A 22239-nucleotide genomic window follows, 5' to 3' on the forward strand; every position below is an offset into this window, starting at 1 on the left:
CAAATAACAAAGCAAATCCCTCCTTACAATGGTCAATATTGGCCTATAAACAAACTAGGTTTTTCAATTGAACATGCAACCTAGGAAATTCACAATAGGGATTTACAGTTATGGATTGCCTCTTGCAGAGTAATCCTACAAAAAACGGCACCTCTGGAATAAGTTTAGATCAACGAACACTTTTCTATGGACACGTAAATGAAAAAACATAATAAAGCTCCTTTGGACTGGAATTCATTTTTGGCAACTCTCTATGTGTTTTCTCTCTTTAGGGACATGCTCCACATTTCAGTGGGTAAAAAAAAAGCTTGCAAATCGGAGTCTAGATGGCCAAGATATGGTCTTTCAAAGTTAGACAGTTCAAATATACAAGTGGAGGGGCAAATTCATAATAAAAATATATTCTCGTGACAGACGCTCAATAACGAGTTGTCAATGTCCTTTAAGTGTGTCAAGAATAAGGGAGGATTGCTCATGGGCAGTCCAATCTTGTTAAAAAATGCGGGGAATTTGAGTCATTGGATTGCAAATTGCTTCAGAAGTGCGAGTGATCACAGCCAAGGAAATGAAATCTGCCTACGGTTTCAGTACACCCGCTTAACACTATAGTGGGACTACATGGTCTATATGTGGCTTGATTCTATGTAGCGCAAACATACAGATGCTAATCCACCACACCAATAGAAAACCGCGGGGGAGAATATCTTACGTCAGCAAGACCAGGCCGATGTGTGCTTCATCTGTAGACACATAAATGGAATCTGGTGATGTGGATTAATCTCAACCATCAGAATCTTGATATATAGTGGATGAGATCTTACCAAAACTTGGTGCACTTAAGCTCCAAAAAAGCCCATAATGGAATCTTTGCTATATCTCATCCATTTTAGTGAATTTTGCACGGATTCCAATGCCAAGAGAGAGTTAAGCTACTATTTCCATTAGTTTCTAAAGGAAATTTAGCAAAGAGCACTCCAAACTCATTCAAACTTGTTCAAACTCTCTCAATTTGATTCTTTTATGTTCAGTTGTACAGGAATCGTTGTAAATTCTCCGACTTCACTCTAAATGACGTGATTCAACGCATTGGTACCACAACTTGACAAACTTCATTTTTCATGCAGGACTCTTAGCCCATTTTAGCAATTAAGGCTTCCAAAAATAGCTTTAAAGTGGACCCCACTAAACGATCCTATGAAGTCAAAACTTTTGATGTACAAAGCCTTCACCTGCTACTTCAGACCTTCACCAAATGTTGTGTAAGCACCTAATTGTAGACACCCAATTTTGTCACCCTCCCCCGGCGATGACATATGGATTTTGGATGCAACTTTACTTCTGATCGATAGAGATGAAACTAGCTGAGGTAACTATTCCCAGGAGCATTCCATACCCACCCAAAATTTCTAGAAAACTCATGCAGAGAAAGGAAGGGTCCAATTATGACATTTCATATACTCTATAAATACCCCCTCCTTTGGATTTAAGATACCAACACAATACCACCAACCCTCTCTCTCTCTCTTACAAAACTGACAATTTGGGGATAAGTATTTTATGATATCTCAATCTTAGTAGAAATCTAGAAGCTTTCCTCTATTTGTTCATTTGTAATCCAAATATTCTCAGTCAAGAGCATGTTCTATTACGTATTAAGATCGAACAACCAGAAGCGGATATTGCTCATCTGCCACCCTAATTTCGGTCGAACTCTTTAGCCAAACAATATATAGTATTTATATTTGACCTTGTGGAAAGGCTAAGGAAGTTTTTTTCATTTCCTCAAACTTCCAATTGCCTAATGCTAGAATCTTTGTCTTTAATCTCGTTTAAGATTGTTTTGTTTGAAAAGATGAAAGAGAAAGAGAGTAAAGAAAATAAAAATAATGAGAGGATGCTTTTGGTACACAACTGCGTAAACATGGAATTCGTGCACGACTAATTTTTTATTTTCAAAGTTATAGTCAAAACACTGGTGACTGGTCAGTATGACAGAGCATGTCATGTTGGCGGTCGACCGGCTGGAAGCCCCGGTCGACTGGACCTGTCCGAGACCATAGGCGGTCGACCGAGGAAGTACTATGGCGGTATGTTCATTAGAGATACCCTAATCACTCTTAATTAATTATTATTAAGAAATTAAGAGCATTGTTGCAAGCATTAGTTTTTTTTTACAATTCTAGACTGTACTTAGGATTGTAAGATACTCTTATCCTAAAAAGAGAAAGGTCTCTCTCTACCTCTAAAAAGATTGTGAAGGCGAGGATATCTTATCAGTTGTAAAGGTTTTTCTTCCCTACCTATTGGGAGAACTAGTGGAATACCTTACAAGAGGATTCTTGTAGGAGTGAAAGAGTAGAAACACTTATTTGACAAATGTGATTGATGAAAAAACAAAGGCCATCAAAGATAGAATTGAAGTACTTAAATCTGCTTGATGTGGATAATGAGTGATCCTTTGTTCCTTTTTTTACTATGTTTCTAAATTCTGGGGCTTTGTGGTTGTATCCTGGGTCCGATCTTTTTCGCATTTGAGAATTGAGAATATGTTGGATTGTTATGTGAGGATTAGGTCCTTTATTTTGGAGCAATTCCAAAATCAGTTCTAACCTTGTCGTTTCTTACTATACCTTCTCCCATAGTTTAATACTAACCAAACAACCCCACATGCTTCCAAACTCTTTCACACTTCGATCGGGACCTCATTAGGGCCTGGTGTCTTCCCTACACTCCTCATTGTTGATACATTAAACATGGTCGAGTTCCCTACTCTTCCTTTCCTCATTAACGATCTCTTGCCCTTATGTTTATGACATATTTATAAAGAGCGAAAGTGTTTCCTAAGGAAGAGTACGGTTCCTACGCATGTAAAAGGACCAATGTGAGCGCATGAGGAAGTATCCACATAAGAGTCATTTCCCCTTTCATGGGGGACATGTTACACATCTTGTCCCCCAAAAAAAAAAAAAAAACATTTTCCTTTTACAGAAAAAGAAAAAAGTTGTCGAGCTGCTAAGTTAGCATCTCCCTATGTCTATCTCTCCCTCCTATGAAATGACATAACTTTTAACAATATAAAATCAGAAAATAGAAAAAAGAAAGTTTCCTAGTCAATCTTAGATTTAGACACTCTCTAGCATTAGAGAGAGCCTAGCACACATTCAGCAGCCAGAAGCACCCTAGGCACACACCCCAAGGGGGGTTCCCAAGTCTCGGCCGCTAGTGAGGATCCTAATTTGTCGATTATGCATCTAACGCAATGGAATGCAAAATTATTGCCCCGACCCCTTGTGAAATAAAAAAAACTCATTCATATTGATGCCCTTGCACGCGTTCTCATTGGCCCACACACTAATATAAGGGTTAGGGATCTCTTGCCCTTAAAATTAATAAAGGGAGGATCTCCCACAACATCAATGTAAGAAAGAACCTATATGCTACACCAATGAGGATCTGGAGATTGGTATCGTCCATTTGGTGTCCTCATAAGGCCCAAATAGTCAAAATATATGAGAGAGAGAGAGAGAGAGAGAGAGAATGTGTGTTTGTGTGTTGGTCTCATAGATTTTTGTGTGATATAAATATATTGGAACCTACACAGGTCATTGCAAAAAAAAAAAAAGGTGGAGCATACTTCATTTTTCATAATAATAATAAGGGAGAGGGATAGGTATGCCACCATATCAAGTATGCTAGTGGATAGCACAAATAGGATCACATGATGGAGTATCATTCAGGAAGGATATGAGGGTCATTTCAAAAAAGGGAAGAGAGAGATAGACACAATGGGTGCTAGCATACTTGATATCGGCGGCATACCCAACCTTTTCCCTAATAATAAGGGACAAAGTTTTATGTCCATGAGAGGCCGTTGCTCCATAGGCATAGGGGCTTCTTGGGGCTGTGCGCCCCTGTGTGTGGACGTAAGGGCCTCTTGCGGATAGAAAACAATTGTTTAATAATAAATAATGCCATAAAGCACAAACCCCAAAAATAAAACAAATTCCTCTTCATAATTCATATTTGCGCAAAACTCTCATTTATCCATCATTCTCATACTTAAAATGGCTGTATCGCAAATGAAAAATAACCAAACAATTTCACCACCTAGAACAAAGACCCACCCCCTCACTCAAACACAGACTCAAGAACACACACAAAATAAAGAGGACCAAGTATGAACATTAACCCCATCACACATGCCTATCACAGTCTCTCCTAATCTCCCCATGCTTCCTTCCCCTCTTCACTCCTATTGAACCCATCTTTTCCATGGCTTCCGAAAATGCTTGAAAGAACTTTTGCTTATCTTTCCCAAATGACTCAACAACCGGTCGGGTCCTCGAATCCAAGAACAATGCTTGATCCGTAGCCAGCAATCCCATCTTAGTCTGCAAATTCTTGTAATACACATGGTCGAATGCAAAGGGTGTCATAACATCAAACGGTGCCACAATGTCAGTGTTGCCGCCAACAACCGGACATGACATACGTAGGGACTTGAGAAGCCTCGGGTCGATTGATGGGTCTGGTTTATTTGTACCCTTAAAGTTGTAGAGCCGATTAACAAAATGTTCACAGTGGGCAAAGCCAATGGTGTGGGCACCTGAAAGCACTACCAGGTCTTCTAGGCTGAGTCCTTTGGAGGCAAAAAGCTTAAGGAGTTCGTCCACTGTGGAATTGGCACGTGGGATATTGGAGTTCACCGTTGATGCCATTGAGATCAGGCCGTCCCACCTGCCTTTCTTCACCTGATAGTAAGGACCTCCGGCCTGTGACAAAATTTAAGGAACAAAAGCGTATGAGGGCATTTCCGTAAACCTGCCTGTGGTCAATTCAGCTCCTCTCCAATTAATCTCGGCGTCCAATTAGTGCCAAGGGCGGGAGGAATTTGGACATGCATCTCAATACATGGGCATATATTACCAGGTCTTTCCAACCGTTGGATCACTAAGTGGGTGCCCAATTAATTAAAGAGGATCTTTTTTCCTCATATTACCTAGTTGCCCCTGTAAAATATAAAAATCTAAAATAATTTTTTTTGGAAAAATAAAATATAAAATATAAAGTAATTAAGGGTTCCGAACATTAATTAAAATAGATGACATATTTCCCTTTCGTTTTTTGTAACAATATAGACGATATATTAAAGATGAAGGTTCTTTGAGCATGACGTGTTGGGTACTCACATTCAACGTTTTTCATTAATCTGATGAGAAAAGGAAAATGGTTTCTATGGGGAGTGTGGCCCCATATCAAGGCACATGAGGACAAATGACCGCCTCATCCTCATAAATCTGATAATGGCCCCATCTGATACTTCCGTGAGTGTTATCATTGGCCTGCACGCTTGTAGGAGCCATGCTCCCTACAGAAGTGTTTTACCGCGGGGGAGTATGGCTCCTGAGAATGGGCATAGGCCAATAAGAAAGAGTATGCAGAAGCATCATGATGGCGCATTTCATAAGGAGCATGACACTGTTTTCACTCCCTCCCGTGAGTTCCAAATTCTGTAGCGTGCATGCGTCAATTGGCAGATCTGTACGCACCCCAGGGCCATCGCAGACATTGACACACCCCCCTCCCCCAACCACCATTTTTCTCAAAAATCAAATGAGAGAAGTATACCGTCCACCCTACTCTCATGTTTAGAGAGACTTTCCCCAAGGATAAATGACAAATCCATGTGAGAAAAGCGCACGATAGAATGTACCGTATGTCTGTTTTCGAATTCCCGTTTTATTGGTGGGACGATAAAATTACCAAGTGAACGAAATCTCTTGCTGCGATGGCGAGAATATCGGCGCAGGAGACGGCCCCCGGGCACTTGTTTTCGACTAAGGCCTTGGCTTTCTTTATGCTATCGAACGCCTCCCTTGCCAGGTTCTTGTTATCATGCGCATCCTTCTCTGCCAATGCTGAGGTTCCAGGCTGCGCTGATATCAGAATTGAAGCATCACAGCCCTGCAAATTCACCCAAACTAAGTTTGAATTTGAACCCCCCAAAAAAACAGAAACGATTGCGGCTAAAATGCACCAGGCGAAATTCTTGCAGCTACCGGAGACGACTGTCGTGAATCCCCTGGTGCATGTTAGCTGAGAGTGTTGGTTATATATTACATGGACAAAGCAGTCGTGGAAGAAGAGACGGATGGTTGCAGGAGCAGAGATGGGTGATAGATGGAATTGTTGAGAAGTGGCCGATGCGACGAGCTGTTCTAGCTGTGGGCAGGTCTTACTGTAGTACTCTACGGAGAGTTGAGTTGGGTTATTGTGTGCTCTGTTTCCTGACTTTGTAGGTGTTGAAGTCTCTGAAGTCTCTGAAGACTCTGAGGTGGGTAATATCAGTGCAAGAAGGATGAATAAACCAGTGTATAAAGACAGTAGATGAGAAGAAGAAGAAGAAGAAGAAGAAGAAGAAGAAGAAGAAGAAGCTGACATGGTTGTAAACACTAGAAAGTAGATAGTGTTTAGAGAGAGAGAGAGAGAGAGAGAGAGAGAGGACAAGGTAGTGAAGGACGACTACCAAGTAAAAGTGGAACACAGATGCGATGCTTTGAAGCGCGACAGAAAACAAATAGCCATATAGGGGATAATCAAGACCCGTGAAAAACTAGTGCAAAATATTAAAAGAAGCTCTGCAATTTGCATACAAACCTCTGTGGCTGGGTGTGCGCACGTGAGAGAGTGAGAGAGTGGAACTCTAGTTCTAGCTGCTGCCTGGGTTGTAGCTACTCAGCTAAAGAAATAGAACCTCAATGGACATTTTGGAAGATATCATAACTTCTATGTTTGATAGCCAAGAAAAGAAAAGGAAAGAAAGGAAAAGAAAAGAAAAGAGAAGAAAATAAGTGAAATGGTGAGGAAAAAAAAGTATGTTCAGTTACCATTAGTAGGGAAGAAAAGAAAAGAAAATAAAACATTTTGTATTTTCTAATGTTTTTTATTGTATTTTTGGCAATATATATCTATTAGTAAAAGAAAATTTCACAATTCCCAATGTAAATTTTGGAATTCAAAAACTGAATCTTCTCTTAGTTCAGGACATGCCAAGCACAAAGAGAACTTCTTCTTTTCTTTTATTTTCGTCTCTTGACTACCAAACACAGCCTAAGGAATTATTTCATTTCTTTGGCACCAACAAGGGTTGCAATTACTTGACTCAATTTTTCAACACCGCGGATCAAGTCCTCGTACGAGAACCATTTTCGTATGGGACTAATCAGCACAGACGGAATCTACCTAACAACCAACTCTGTGGTGGTTACTTGACTCAATTTTTCAACGCTATGGATTAAGTCTTCGTATGAGAACTGTTCTTGTATAGGGCTGATCCGCACAGATAAAATCTACCCAACAACCAATGCTATGGTGGATTTTATCTTTGTGGATCATCCTGTGTGAGAACTTGATCTACACTCATTTTTCAACTCTCAACTCAAAAAATCAAGATTTCCAAAATGCCCTTTTAGATTGGTGGTATTTTGGACAACTAGAGTGAAATGATCTATCGATGGGTCAACAACTAACATATGCTCATCTCGAAGATGGTCCATTAGAGTTTTGTATCTTTGCTTCTGCATCTATACCATGGTGGAAACAGGCAGATGCTATCTAAATGGAACAAGGTGGCAGATCTAGTTTGGTAGTTTTATGAGCAAAGGGAGGTTAAATATCCTCAAGTTTTTCCCATGCTAAAACTGAGGGGCCAAGGCAAGCCTAGCCCCGGATAAATTGAGGTTCACTTGCCCCCCATGTCCATTTTAGCAATTCATCCATAAAATGCCCAGCACAACGTAGCCTACAATTCCAATTTATCAGCATAATTGAAAAATCAGGTTTTGATTTGCACGAATCACTTGAATCGAGTAAAAAAAATATAAACTTATTCAAGAGTCATGAAGATTCGTCCAAGTTTAAGAAATGATCACATTAAGTTCGAGTCAATTCAAGTATTTTATTGATTCGATGTCTTTGCCCCAGTCATGTGAAACTCAGTCTGGTTTTTTATGGGACCATAGACTATTCATAGACCATAAATTTGGTCTACAACTAAGCAAAACCTTAGAATTAATTTATGTTTGTTATATTCAATGTTAGCCCCTTTTGTACTCTCATCTATGATGCAACCTCAGCCTTAATCCCTCTTCACTCTAAGAAGGAGAAGAAAGAAGAGATTAATTATTAAAAAAAAAAAGAAGAAGCTTGCTCTAACAAGGTTTGACTCACCTGACTCACTAGGTTTTAGAAAAAGCAAGTTGAGCCGAAAATATGACTTTCCAACTATGCTTATAGTGAACAGATTATATGGCTAACACGCTTTATGTTACTTTTTTAATAAGGTTAATCACAGTGATCTAGATCATTTTCGACGCTCCATATGTCATAGTTTTTTTTTTTTATCATTATTTATGGAAAAATGTTTTCCTTTATCACTTTACTATTTGTTATATGACAGTACATGGGTTAGTCTGTGTGATAGAGGATTAGACAAGTATTTTATTAGTACAATTTCAACATAAAATGAGTAAAGAAAATAGCTAAAATTATAAAAGATGTAATTTTATATTTCATATTCATTTCCATTTGATGGCATTTTGATAATTTACTAGAACCTTGATTTAAAGTTTGCATAACTTTCATTACTTACTTTGTATTACAATTTGATCATAAGTGGTAAATAATGAAGTGTTATACTTCACTAAGCAAAATGGCACCCAGAGGAACCTAGCCTGCACCTAGACGCAAAATCAATGGTGCCCCAGTTAAAAGAAAAATCTTATCCCTATTAAATGGCCTGCACTTTCATGAACCATACGCTGGTGCAAGGGCCACGCAGCCTAACCCATATAACTTGTTCATTAATGCTTGAAGGGATATTTATGATATTCATGTCATCCTCTTTTCTGTTCTTCTGACTTCTGATTTCTCCTAGGGTTTTGAAAGCTACCACTGCAAATGCCTTAATTGGTATACTTTTTTTTCTTAATAAGATCTTTAATTGGTACACGGATCATGCGTGTGTGCCTTTGTGCATGTGTGATGCGTGGCATGCAGGCAAGCTTCTTTCTAGGGTGACAATTCAGTGGGCCATGCAGCTAAGCTGGGAAGGGTGGCTTTACTTCGACCCCTGTAGAAGCTCTTTTCTATCTCTTTCTTTTTCTTTACGGGTAAAGCCTAGAATGAGCAGCTCATTCCACATCGACAACAATAAATTCAGCATTTATTTGAAAAAATAAATAAATAAATAAATTCAACATTATCTCAACTTAATAGAGTCAGCCACATAGATCTATGCAAAAATACAAAAAAAAAAGAAATAAAAGGCTGAGTTTTTTAAGACCAGATCAAGTTCACGTACAAGACTGTTCTCATATGTTCTTAATCTTAGCATTTAAAATCCACCGAGTCTCTATATTTAATGGATTCCAAATGCCAAGACCAGGGACGTACGAGAACAATCTCCTACATGAACCATCCGGCCTCGAGTTTTTTGTTGTTTTGTATTTCACATTAACATAAAGCTAAAACTATAAATTCATGAAGAAAAGAAAAACTCACAATAACTGCCGGGGGGGGGGGGGGGGGGTGTATTTATGCTTAGACCCTGACTCCCTTATGTTATGAAATGAAATAAATATTACATCCTTCTGGGCTAATACATATATGTATGTCTCAATCCTAAAGAAGCTAAATACAATTCAAAATTGAAAAACTCCACCTGATCCAGAAAAGCAAGTTATTCCCTATTCCTTGTGAAGCTCTTCAAAGGGCTGAAAACTTGATTGAAGCAATGAAACGAAACCACTTAGCTGACTTCTCAATGATATCACATGATAAGCAAGACATCTTATAAACTGTAACACTGCTGATACAACTTATAGGACCAAACAGGATCCAATACCAGACGCCTCGATCATGAGATTACCACAATTACACAATGCCAAGGCATTTGTGTTCCGAGGTGCGGTTTAGGAGTAAATGATAGTGTCAGGTTTATGATTTGAAATAAAATCACCATGCAAGTGATTACCAATCCAAAAGGAGCAACAGCTCACCGACTGGAAACGGTGAAACTTCTCCCTTCTACTTTTCAAAGAGAAAGCCATGCAGCATTCAGTCTGACTACTACAAATTTTGGAGAAGTTTGATTGAATTATTCGTGTGCTTCTGCAGGAACAGTATCCTCTCCTGGTTATCTTCTTTCTCCAGACAAGCATAAACACTCTCGACGTATTTAAACTCGGGACCATAAAGGTGAGATGCACATGCTGCCTTGCATGTTAATAGCTGAAATTTACCTGTTGAAATCAAGAGCAGGAGCATCATCAATTTACCGAAATAAAGCATTTGGAGACAACTCGATAGTCTAATTACTAAGCCTCAAAGAGGATATCAATTCAGTGATTGTAGTTACCAACCCAATTATGACTTTCTTTCTAAAAATCACTGGAAAGGAGGAACAGGATAGTTTGTGGGGTGATGCAGGGAGTAAATTCATAAGCAGACCAGCATTTGTCTCGGACAAATCGGATGTTATTCCTAGTGATTCATAATTTCTAAAAATACCACTTGTTCCATAGCTATGGTGTAAAATTTAGTAAAACAGATTTTTTACCAATAAAATTATCTTCTGATCTCCAGAAGACGCAATAAATCAGACAGCCAAGACCATGCAATGAATGGATAATGGGATTGAAATCAAACGAACAGACTGGTTCAACAAGCAGACATGAAGAAAACCAAATTACAGAAGACTCATTGCTGAGCTACAGAAAATATTTCACAAACAATTGCAGATACCTGCTTTCATCTCTGAGTCGAGGATGTTATTGCTGAAGTGGCGTCTAGACCACCATTTGCAACGTAGTTTCCATGGCATTCGCAAGTTCCCCTCTATGAACGATCTGGGAATCGAATTGAAACAAACAGAAAACTGTTGCTTGCCTCCACATTCATTTTCATTTCCACATACTGACATTTGATCGTCTTCATACAGAGAAATCTTAAGGAAGCATGATGCAAGCTCTCCCCATATGTCACATGTTGCATAGGTAGCATCCAGATGTAAAGCTATCATCTCCACCAGTGGTTCAAGATTATAGTCCCCTACAAATATCCGAATCAAATAAAGAACAATATTAGACAAGCAAGAAAACCCTTACTCCCCCCCCCCCCCCCCCCCCCGCCCCCGCCCCCGCCCAGGTTGGTTTAATTTGCACTGTAGATGAAGAATCAGCTATTCACCTCTTTATCAAAATTTAAATTTAGGAGTCTATGTGCACTTTTTTGTCTCTCTCCAGATTAAATAGAACTTCCCTCGTGGGATTAGGATTTTATTGGATTCTGGCCATCAGTTCCCCTTGGTAAGAGGGAAAATTTCTTTAGAGCGCTGCAAACTTAGTTGTCATTGGGACTATGGGAAACAATAGAATGTTTCAAGGATGGGTGGGACCTCCAGGAACAGATAATTTGGAGGCTTCCACAGAATCCCAGTTGATTACTTAATAAGGTACTGATCTTCAGTCGTTTTCTCTACGACTCCCCATATGTGTGTCCTGAGTGGATTCCTCCTATTCCGAATGGTATCAAACTTAACTTTGAGGGCAGTTCTGTAACCTTACTCTGGCTTGCATTAGGGGCATCATTAAAGACCACAAGGGTGTTATGTTGGTTGATTCTGACCCCATTGGTATGGTTCTTCTTTTCAGATTCCAAGGTACACTTGGAGGTACATGCATATAATCTGGAGAGTTAGATGGCTCAGCAGGTCTGGGAACTTATCTTGTCAATTGGTAGATGAGGTATGCCTTGACTGATAGCTAAGGCAGGAGTGCGCAGACATCTGTATTTAAGGAATTGTCTTATTTTATGATTTATCTGTTCGAGTTTGATGCAGATCAAGCTTGAAGAGAAGATAAAAACAAGAGTCAGAAAATACTGTGCACAAGACACTGGTCACGTGACATTGTTCACATGAACAGTAAATTGGGTCAATATTTTCTATTTCAGATTCCTATTTAGTTTACTCTAGTTTAGTTTCAATTTTCCTAGAGGGCAGGTTAGTTTCCTATTTTGTTACTCAAAGAAGTTTCTCTTTTATAACTTGGGTTAATTTCCTTTTTGTAATTAGTTGTCAGTTTCTAATTTTGTTAAGCATGGTTAGCAAGTTAGACACAAATTAGAAAGTCTTATTTCAGTCCATTAGTTTCTTTTTTTGTTATTTCTTTGTGTCCAAGTTTTGTAAGGCTATTTAAAGCTCAGCGATCATAATGAAGAAAAAAAATGATGATTGAAGTTGATGAATTTAAGTGTTTACTCATGGCTGAGATAGCTATCACCTGAGAGGGTAAGATGCCCAAAACCTAAGGACTAAGATGCCCATTGCCTAATTCTTCTTCCACCCTTCTCAACCCCCCATCAATTTTCTTTATTTTCTTTCTTTTCCTTTTATTTGTTTGCTGTGAGAGAGTGTTTGAGTGATCATTACAAGCTTATTAAAGTTCAGAAGTTCCATCAAAAGACCAGTTGAAGTCATGTAGCTGTTGTACTGCAGAACTCCATAAAGTTTCATTTTTCATTCTCGAGCATAACTTCCCAACCAGCCATCAGTTGAGGCTCATCTTTTGAAAGACACAAATACATCGTACAAGGGATCTTCACTCCAATTTTGAGGATCATCTGAATCCAGCAACTCTAGTTTCAGAAGAGTGGTCAAATATTTCCTAATTCATGTCGGCAACATAACTCTCAATTCAGCCATCAGAATTATCTCATCTTTTGAGGGTTTGTTGACCCATTTAGGACCTTCATCTACCCCAAGTTTCAGATCCATCTAAGCTACAGTTTGTGGGATCTCATATTTCTCCCTATTCAGCCAAATTTTTCAAATCTTGCCTGGGATTAGGATCACTTGTGATTCTAGTCTTACATTACTTGGTATCAGAGCTAATCTAACCTAGGATGGAGCCACGTGATTTTCGTGAGAAACTTGCTTCAAACATCTTCCTTGGATGGGTAGATGAAATGGACGTGTACTTTGACAATTACAACTTGACAGGGGCACAACAACTTTGATATGTTTACTCTTAGATGAGTGATTGTGTTCGAATACAATAGAGAATAAATTGAAGGCAACTTCAAGCTCAATGACGTGAGCCTAGAACGTGGGAAGAGATGCAGTACGCATTGGCAGGCATGTACCTATCTAAGCATGAACGAAGAATGTCCTTCCCTCCACCAAATTTCCAAAAGCCACCCACAGTTAACAAAAGCATAAAGGAATTATCAACCTCTATTGTGCAACACATTGCAAAGGAGCAACAATAGAAGAGACATCCAACCAATGAACCAGAGTCAGAAGTTGAGGTTAACATTGAAGAAATTCCAGCAACTCCTACTATCAAGAAAGAGGTAGTCATTAATGTCCCTATTAGTGGGATTCATATGAAAGAAATCGAAAGCGACATGGTCACAATGGCGCACAAGGAGATCGAACCCAAGGAGATTGGTGCTCCAACAACTGTGATGCCTGTGAACAACTAAAAGGAAGATCCTAAAGAGAATGAGATTGAAGTAATGGTTGACGACATCATTGAAGAGATTGTGAACGATAAGAACAAGGGACTTGAAGAATCTTAAGCTTGAAAAGGAGTACGTAAAGGACATGCTAGAAGATGACCCCATAGACACATCCGTAGACATTGAAGTTGAACACATAGAGTTCATCATCCCCTTGAAATACCTTGAAGAGCATCAAACGTGCCCATACGAATATATTCATATGATCAAGGAGCTACTTGAATTTTTGTACGACTTGAAGAGGGATGTGCACCATGCTATAATCACCCTCATACTCTATAAAATTTGAGGACATTTTTTTTCTAAGAGGAGGCGAGTTGATGCAGATCAAAGCTTAAAGAAGGAGACAAAAACAAGAGTCAGAAATTAATGTTCACAAAACACTATTCACATGAACAGTAAATTGGATCAATATCTTCTATTTTAGTTTCCTATTTAGTTTACTTTAGTTAGTTTCTATCTTCTTAGAGAGCAAGTTGTTTCCAGAATTGTTACTCAAAGAAGTTTCTATTTTGTAACTTAGGTTAGTTGCCTTTTTGTAATTAGTAGTCATTTTCTAATTTTGTTAAGCATGGTTAGCAAGTTAGACACAAATTAGAAAGTCTTATTTCAGTCCATTAGTTTCCTTTTTTGTTATTTCTTTATGTCCAAGATTTGTAAGGCTATTTAAAGCCCACTGATCATAATGGAAAAAGAGATTGAAGTTGATGAATTTGAGTGTTTACTCATGGCTGAGATAGCTATTACCTTAGAGGGTGAAATGCTCAAAACCTGAGGACTGAGATGCCCATTCCCTGATTCTTCTTCCACCCTTTTCAACCCTCCATCAATTTTCTTTATTTTCTTTCTTTTCCTTTTATTTGTTTGTCATGAAAGAGTGTTTGAGTGATCATTACAAGCTTATTAAAATTCAGAAGTTACATCAACAGACCAGTTGAAGGCCTATAGCTGCTGTATTGCAGAACTCCATAAAGTTTCCTTTTTTCTTCCTCGAGCATAACTTCCCAATCAACCATCATTTGAGGCTCATCTTTTGAAAGATACATATACATCGTACAAGGGATCTTCACTCCAATTTTGATGACCATCCAAAAGCAAGGAACTCTAGTTTCAGAAGGTCAAAATTTTCCTAATTCATGTTGACAACATAACTCTCAATTCAGCCATCGTAATTGTCTCATCTTTTGGGGTTTTGTTGACCCATTTATGACCTTCATCTTCTCCAACTTTCAGCTCCATCTAAGCTACGGTTTGTGAGATCTAATATTTCTCCCTATTCAGCCAGATTTTTCAGATCCTGCCTGGGATTAAGATCACTTGTGATTCTAGTCTTACATTAGAGTTGTTGCATAGGCCAATCTCCTGTTGTTGTTGTTGTTTTTTTTTTTTTTTGGGGTAGAATTGTTATTGTTGTTTCAGTCTATACAGATCTTTCTTCTTCTTATTAATAAATTCCATTATTCATCAGAAGAAAAAATCATCATAGTAATTTATACAGAATCATCTCAAAGTTCATCAAAGGAAAACTAAACAAACAAAATGCAATGAAAACAACGGTGAATACAAAAAGGATGATATATTATGTACAATAGATAGAACTTTAAACTATAACTACGAGACAAAATGATAAAGTTTCCTGCTTTTTGAAAAACCAGTTCCAACCCAGTGCACATTCAGCCTTCTATGAATAGGTGAACAAACGGTGAGATACACAACCTAATTATTTATTATTGAAATAAATGCAATCGCCAAGCAGTGCACAACATGATACACGGAGAATTTTACTGGTTTACGGTTAAATATTAGAACTCATGCCCTAAATTACCAAACCAATTGAAAACAGCCATCAATAAGTCGCTAAAATTGGCCAATTAATAGTACATAAGGAAGGCTTTTTTTAATTTCGATGAACCAGATGACAATCTTCATTTGATGACTACAACCATCCAGATGGGCATTAAAAAAAATTGGGGTGGGGTGGGGTGGGGTGGGGTGGGGTGGGGTGGGAGGGAGGGCTTAGGATGCCCACTAACATTAATTTAGATGTGGAGGGAAGCATGAATCCTGCTTCAGTAAATCGTTAAATATTTTCAGAAGATGGCTATAGATTTGAGTCTTCCATGCATTAAAGTTGACATGTACAGCCTAATTATCTAGAAGCATTTCCAGCTTCAAATTATGATGTCTCAAAAGTCAATGTTCAACTCAAGGAAGTCATGCTATAGTGGATTTGCATGAAGCAATTATCTCTTGGGTTTTGAACTATTCCAACTGGTTATTTCTATCAGTTCTATTTGGAGCTGATTTTGGAAGTCAGACTTGTCCATTTAGTGTGGTGCAATCTAAAACCAATTCAGTTACCATCCCGACAAGTGCAAGATCTAGCAATTTTGAGCTGTGTTGAGGAAGTTATGACCAATTACATGTAGGGTGTTATTCTGTGGTAGAATAGTTTTCGAAATTTTAATTTTCTTAGGAATTTTTATTGAAAGTATATTTCTTAATATTTCTAATTTTGACATCCTTTTGTTCAGGAGAGGAGTTAAGCTCTCCTTTGGGTTCTAAAGCTGGTTCTTATTAGAAATCTTGAGATTTTCCTAGTAGAAGTACACGCTACAGAGTCTGTAAAGACAATCCACAGAACAATGGCGATTGAAATATATTTGTATGGAATAAAGTTATTTGGATGCTACCCAGTATAGATACTGTTGGCTGCTGCAGTTAAGAGCTTTTTCTTTGCTGATATTTGCTTTCTTATCTCTCATCTCTTGGTTCTTGCTTGATGTTTACCATGTTTTCTCTATTTTAAGGTTCGTCCTTCCATCTGTGAGACTGACTGCTGACTACTTATTTTCAGTTAACCCACAAAAGGAAGTCAGAACTTGGGTATAAAGATTCATTTTCTAGCAATCTTATTGGCTTACATGTAGTATTGAACATGGGTAACGCTCATCAACTTAAGCATCCACGTAACACAGGTCAACAACTCTTGATCTGTTTTAGAGTTTTCATCGGAGCTCTAGACCTGGAATTGAGAAGATAAATCAAACCTTTGATTCAATTTCATTGTTCTTTTTATTTTTTTCTAAATCTATCCAATTTTCCCCCTCTTAATAGATAACCAGATGTAATTTACGGGTCCTTTATCTTCTGAACAGTTTCTTTAATTTCTTCTCCTTTTCCTACCAAATTCTTGATTTTCCCCTTTCGATTAAAATCTTCTATTCCAGTTTTAATTTTCTTTTTCATATCCTCTTTACCAAACCTAATCACTAAATGGTGTGATTATATTTTCACCCAAAATAATGGTGCGATTATATGCAAATTAGTAAACATACCATTACCTAAATTAAGGTAGAGTTATTTATTCATGGGACCCATTGTCCAAAAGGATAGATGAATGAATACACATCGGATCCTTCTTTAAGATATCCTCGTAGCAGGTTGAAAGCACGTCATACTGCTTTAGATGAAAGCATTCTGTAATACTCGCCCTAAGGATATTGCCTGGGCCCCAGTTGTCATGGGGTGAAAAACAGTAAAAGAAAACAAACCATGGTAAACGGTGGGGAAAGAATTCAATCACCAGACAAAGTCATGTAGTTCCCACCCCAGTTTTGCCCGCTAAGCAAACATGCCCTAAAGGAGTATGCAATACACCAGAATCCTAAGCAAACAACAAAAGGCTGTTGAGAAAACAATAATCAAGATGCAGCAGAATACACCAACAAATCCTTTGCCAATATTCCATAACAGGTATCCCGTCTATGATTATAGTTCACACGAACTGAGTTTAGTCTACCATCAATAAATCCAGTCTAAGAGACCATGTCCTTGACAGTTGAAATTGACCTAATTAGATCAACCACCAACTACAACACTTATTATAGAACAGTAGCCCTTTTTCATCTTCATAAATTTCAAAAACAATGCAATAGACTGGATGGTTATGATCATCAGGCATTTCAATTTCCAACCCATGCGATTTTCTGGAAAGGACACAAGTGCTGCAAGCATCATGTTCTTTTGTTCTTAATTCTATTAAAAAGTAAAATATAAAACACGGCATGTGATTAAATATCTCCCTACCTTAAAGGAAGTGTCATGTTCGTATTGTGACTAGTTTCTCGAGCTCATTTATTGCCTCATTAACACGATCCCCAACAAGCAACAACTGATAAGAGGAAAAAAACACAAATAAATACAGGATGCTGTATTAAGAAAATGTGATATTCATAGCTACAATAACTATAGAGGCATAAAACTAAGGAGTCATACTACAAAATTGTAGGAAAAGGTTATTGAAGTTCACCTAAGAAGAGAAACTACCATATCGGAGAACCGATTTGGTTTTATGCCAGGTAGATCCACGGCATAAACTATTTACCAACTTAGGAGAGTCATGGAAACATTTAAAGCCTCTAAGAAGGATCTCCATATGGTCTTTATTGACCTAGAAAAGTCTATGGCATAATCCCTAGAGAGCTTATCTGGCAAGTACTAGAGAAGGGCATCGAGTAAATATGTAGATATAATTAAAAATATGTATGAGGATGTAGCGACCATAGTTGTCAAGTCAACCCAAGGCTGTGGAGGGTGCCTCAGCGCTTAGGTGACAAGGTGCCCACTTAGGTGTTCCCTAGGGGACCAAGGCACCCAATTGTTATTTTTATTTTCCATTTTTTCTAACAATATTTACTATGCTACATATACCTCATGTTCACAAAAATAAACATTTAGAGGAACGTTTTATTCTCTATTAAGTTTGTCTAGTCAAATGGTTTTATTATTACATGAAACTTTTTATAATAGGTCGAGCACAAAACCAGTTTTCCAACAAGTCTAAGATTACTTAAATCTATGTCGTAATGACAAATTTATGTTCCGGTCAAACTTATTTTAAAGTGTGTGAATGCTGTTAAAATCGCCTAAAAATGAAAATAATGTTATAGATAACAAAATAAAAAAATACTACACTTTGGGGTTTTACCGTTTTAGCAATGTTTTACCATAATAAGATTTATGAAATTTTCAGAATTGAGAAAAACCCAAGCATTTGAAAGTCGTAAATCACCCCTTACAACAAAAAATCTAGTTTATTGTTCTTAGGCTAGGTGGTTGACTTTTTATCTTTTTGGAATTTTATTTTAAACTATTATTATTGGATTCAAATAGGGGATATCTTAAGTACATTGATATTTGACATAAATAAGTGATGCGTGTTGCACTAAGGCGACAATGCAATAAGGCGATAATCGCCTAGACCCCAACTAGGCCGCCTGGACACCTAGGCCACGCATCTGGACACCTACTGCGGTCAATAGTGTGAGAACCATGGGAGGGCAAGGTAGTGAATTCCAGTGAATTCCAATAACTATGATGGTCACTAGTGTGAAAACCATGGGAGGACTGGGCTACATCAAGGATCGGCCTTAAGCCATTATTTGTTTTCGATTATCATGGATGATTAAACCAAGAACATTCAAAAGAGGATGAGACAAAAGCTAGGATTTAAAGCAAAGAACCAGACTCGACCCATTCAACAAAAATCAACTATGGAGAATTCGTATTTCAAAAAGAACAATAGATTATTCTACCAAAAAAATTGGTTGTAACAATTCAGAAAAAAGAAATTTCTTAAGACCGTTTGAAGAAACTAATTCTAGACTTCAACAGACAATCTGCTGTAATCAGCTAATTTTAACTTTGTACAGTACTACAGTTAGAATTTAATATTTGAAGTAAAAAATAGAGGGGTCCATAAAAGCAGGCAGAAAACTGGTAAAAAAATTTTGTTCTCAACATACCATATTTTATAGGAATTGCGTAAAAGGAAATAGTATTGGTCCAACAAACAAGAAATTACTTTACTGAAAAATAATACATTTTGGAAAAAGGCTTCTATCTTAAATTTCTGGACATTGTTTTCCAGAAAAAATCATTGCATCTTGGTTCACAATATAATTGCCACCTGCTTCCAGTAAGTTTTCTTCATTTTAAACAAACAGAGCCTTAAGGGAAGGCTGAGTAAAGGGATAGATATGCAATGAAAGTTCTTTCTAAAAAGGACAATTCAAAATTACTCAGAATATCAAATAAATCCCATTAAGCTGTTCTTAATGTCTTTTCTCTTTAAAGTTTCTCTAATTCAATTTTTTTTTTTTTTTCCTCTCATTTTACTGATCCAACAATGTTACAGCATAATTATAGTTGAGGGTGTTTGTCTCTTGGTTTTGGGGCATGTCCAAAAAGCTAGATGCTGTTGTTTTCTTTTTGTAGTGCATGCTAATGATCAGGCATGTTGCTATGCTGACACTTGGTTTTAGAAGTTAATGGAGGTTGTGTGACATCCAAGGGTTACTCTCATTGGGGGCCTATGTAAAAGATAGTTTGTCAATTGATAAGGGGCTTTTAATTAATCAGTATTATTCGCCCAAAGGATATATACTTCCTTTCAACATTGCAATTCCTTAGTACATTTTTCTAACATTGTCCTCTAAAGACAAGGCAGTTGATGAAAATTTACAGTCAAGTATGTGAGGGGCACAAGTTCACAAATAAGTTGCATGCAATCAAAGGCAAATCAAAAGCTTGGACAGAGAAAAAAACCTTGGATAAACTGGATTTCATTAATATAAAAGGCAATCCAAGTTTGCAAGATTGTTGACCACAGTATCAAAAGATGCTAATAGAAGTGAAAATTCATGCCTGAATTAGAGGAAGTAAGGCCGCCAGTTCTGGAGGAGTAGAATTAATAGCAAGACGTAAATGCTTCACAGCATTAGCATAGTGGTCATTAAGCAGCTGCCTATGTAGATGCATGAAGTCCTCCAAGTTCTCACGTGGACGTGGAAATCTTATAGGCAACAAACTTTTATCCAACCCTTTTTCATGGAAAAACAAATAAAATTAAGTATTCACCCACATAAACAATAACATCAAGTAAGAAATACAATCCAGACTTCTAAAGGAGCTACCTTTACATGAAAGTTTTGTCATTATTCATTAGCAGAAAGTCATCATTCAAAAGGATATCTGCAATTCTTTAGTAGATTAACCCTCTTGCACTATGTTGAGTAATCAGAATTAGAATGACTCCCTCTTGTTGTATGTTGAGTAATCAGAGTGACTAGTTAAGCTGATATAGTGACATTCTCAAAACAGCCCCTGGCCCCCTTATCTTATCTTTCTTTTTCTTATTCTCTCTTTTAAGCCCACTACAAGTAGATCTATCGATTTGACCTGTGCATCACAAGGTATCTTCAAAAACTTGATGAGGGACCATAAAGCCTACAACTTTAGGAACATGTAACATGTAGTAATTGGATGTTCTGGCATAAGTATATCATCAAAATAATCAACCATATAGTACTTTAACCAAAAAGAATAATTTGACTACAGCCATACAATTAACAAACTAGAGTCTATGCCTCAAATATGTTGCTAAGAGATTTCTGATATGCAATCAGTAAAGGAAAAAGAATTTTTATCTCTTAGAAATGGGAAAACCATACTTTGTTCGAAAAGTTCCTGCCATTTGACTAAGCCTTAAATTTTTTTGAACAACAAATAACAATTTTCACTCTTTTTTTTTTGGTTGTGGGGGAGGGGGGAGCATGCGGGTGAGAACCACGCAGCCTTACCCCGAGAAATATCGAGAGGCTATTCAACACAAAGCAATAACAATATAGCAGACAAATCTGTAAGGAAGCCAAACTCACCACAAAAGGCTTGTTTTATTAGGAATAAGCCTAGGGTTGGGTCCCATGTATGTTGGGCCTTTGATCCCATGTGTTTTGAGTGTAATAAACTACTTTTATAGGTCTAAAAGGGGGGGCTCTAAGGATGCATACGGGATTACTAGTTAATTTCCATTTTACTTGGGTTTGATTTGAGTTATATTTGTTCCCTTAGGAGTCAACTTATTAATTGAGCCAAGTCATTAGTAGTTAGTCTCCTTTTATAACTAGTAGAATATTTGTCCTTTTTGAGGAACCTTCTATTTTGTAATTCCTTTCCCAATCAACATTATAAATAAATAAAATGAGGCTCCTAAAGCTGAGATGATTTTGATAAAAAAAAAAATTAATGGTTGTTGCTATTGCCTTCTTCATGAAGAGTTGCCTTGTGGTTGATCAAAGCTGATGGAATTGGTGTTTGATCCAATTGACTCCGCGGTGAGAAGCCTGAGAGGTCATCTTCTACTTTATTATCTTTTCTTTTACTATTTTCAAGCACTCCAAGGTATCGAACTCCATCTCAATTCATCCCAGATCTAATTTTTCCTTTAGTTTGATTTCTTGTGTTGCTGTCCTACTTTGTTGAGGTTGTTCTTTGATTAAAAGTTCTTGCAGTTGAGACTTGGTTAGACTCCCTATCCTAGTCTACATTAATATGGTTGAAAAAGAAGTCCATATTGTTAGAGTTCATGTCATAAGGGGTACTTTAGTTACTGAGATATATTATGTTGTATAGTGTGTTACTTTTTACCTTTCTTTCTTAGCTACTTATGTTAGCATGAGGGATAGGTATGTAATTTCCCTTTTATTATAGTCTAACTGTATCAATATAGGGGAGAGAAGCCCATTTCCTACATCTTTTTACCGCCAATTCTTTCTCCTCTTCCTCTTCTCTTCTCTTAATCTTCTCCTCCGCCTT

The 22239-nt window shown here is 37.6% G+C and overlaps 2 protein-coding genes across 2 annotated transcripts; both read right to left on the reverse strand.

The window, feature by feature from the left end:
- Window positions 1-3992: 3992 nt before the first annotated feature.
- On the reverse strand, window positions 3993-6600 carry LOC122064834 (peroxidase 19-like). Its single transcript, XM_042628617.1, has 3 exons — window positions 6121-6600; window positions 5764-5964; window positions 3993-4772 (listed from the first exon to the last, which is right to left on the reverse strand). The coding sequence occupies exons 1-3, from the start codon at window positions 6439-6441 to the stop codon at window positions 4194-4196; spliced, it is 1101 nt and encodes a 366-aa protein (XP_042484551.1). The 5' UTR covers window positions 6442-6600; the 3' UTR covers window positions 3993-4193.
- A 2993-nt stretch (window positions 6601-9593) lies between these two features.
- On the reverse strand, window positions 9594-20486 carry LOC122064833. The gene is made up of 6 exons (XM_042628616.1): window positions 20290-20486; window positions 17168-17267; window positions 16959-17088; window positions 14513-14685; window positions 10804-11109; window positions 9594-10301 (listed from the first exon to the last, which is right to left on the reverse strand). The coding sequence occupies exons 1-6, from the start codon at window positions 20401-20403 to the stop codon at window positions 10129-10131; spliced, it is 996 nt and encodes a 331-aa protein (XP_042484550.1). The 5' UTR covers window positions 20404-20486; the 3' UTR covers window positions 9594-10128.
- Window positions 20487-22239: the final 1753 nt, after the last annotated feature.

This window comes from Macadamia integrifolia, unplaced genomic scaffold (assembly GCF_013358625.1).
Source record: "Macadamia integrifolia cultivar HAES 741 unplaced genomic scaffold, SCU_Mint_v3 scaffold1787, whole genome shotgun sequence".
In the NCBI taxonomy this organism is placed as follows: domain Eukaryota; kingdom Viridiplantae; phylum Streptophyta; class Magnoliopsida; order Proteales; family Proteaceae; genus Macadamia; species Macadamia integrifolia.

Coding starts and splice junctions, on each gene's coding strand:
- LOC122064834 (XM_042628617.1), bottom strand. CDS start 6,441: ATGTCAGCTTCTTCTTCTTCTTCTTCTTCTTCTTCTTCTTCTTCTTCT. Junction 5,965..6,120: donor TCCACGACTGCTTTGTCCAT/GTAATATATAAC, acceptor GTGAATTTGCAG/GGCTGTGATGCTTCAATTCT. Junction 4,773..5,763: donor CAAGAGATTTCGTTCACTTG/GTAATTTTATCG, acceptor ATTTTGTCACAG/GCCGGAGGTCCTTACTATCA.
- LOC122064833 (XM_042628616.1), bottom strand. CDS start 20,403: ATGCATCTACATAGGCAGCTGCTTAATGACCACTATGCTAATGCTGTG. Junction 17,089..17,167: donor GAACTACATGACTTTGTCTG/GTGATTGAATTC, acceptor ACTGGGGCCCAG/GCAATATCCTTAGGGCGAGT. Junction 14,686..16,958: donor TCTATCCTTTTGGACAATGG/GTCCCATGAATA, acceptor TTCTGAAACTAG/AGTTCCTTGCTTTTGGATGG.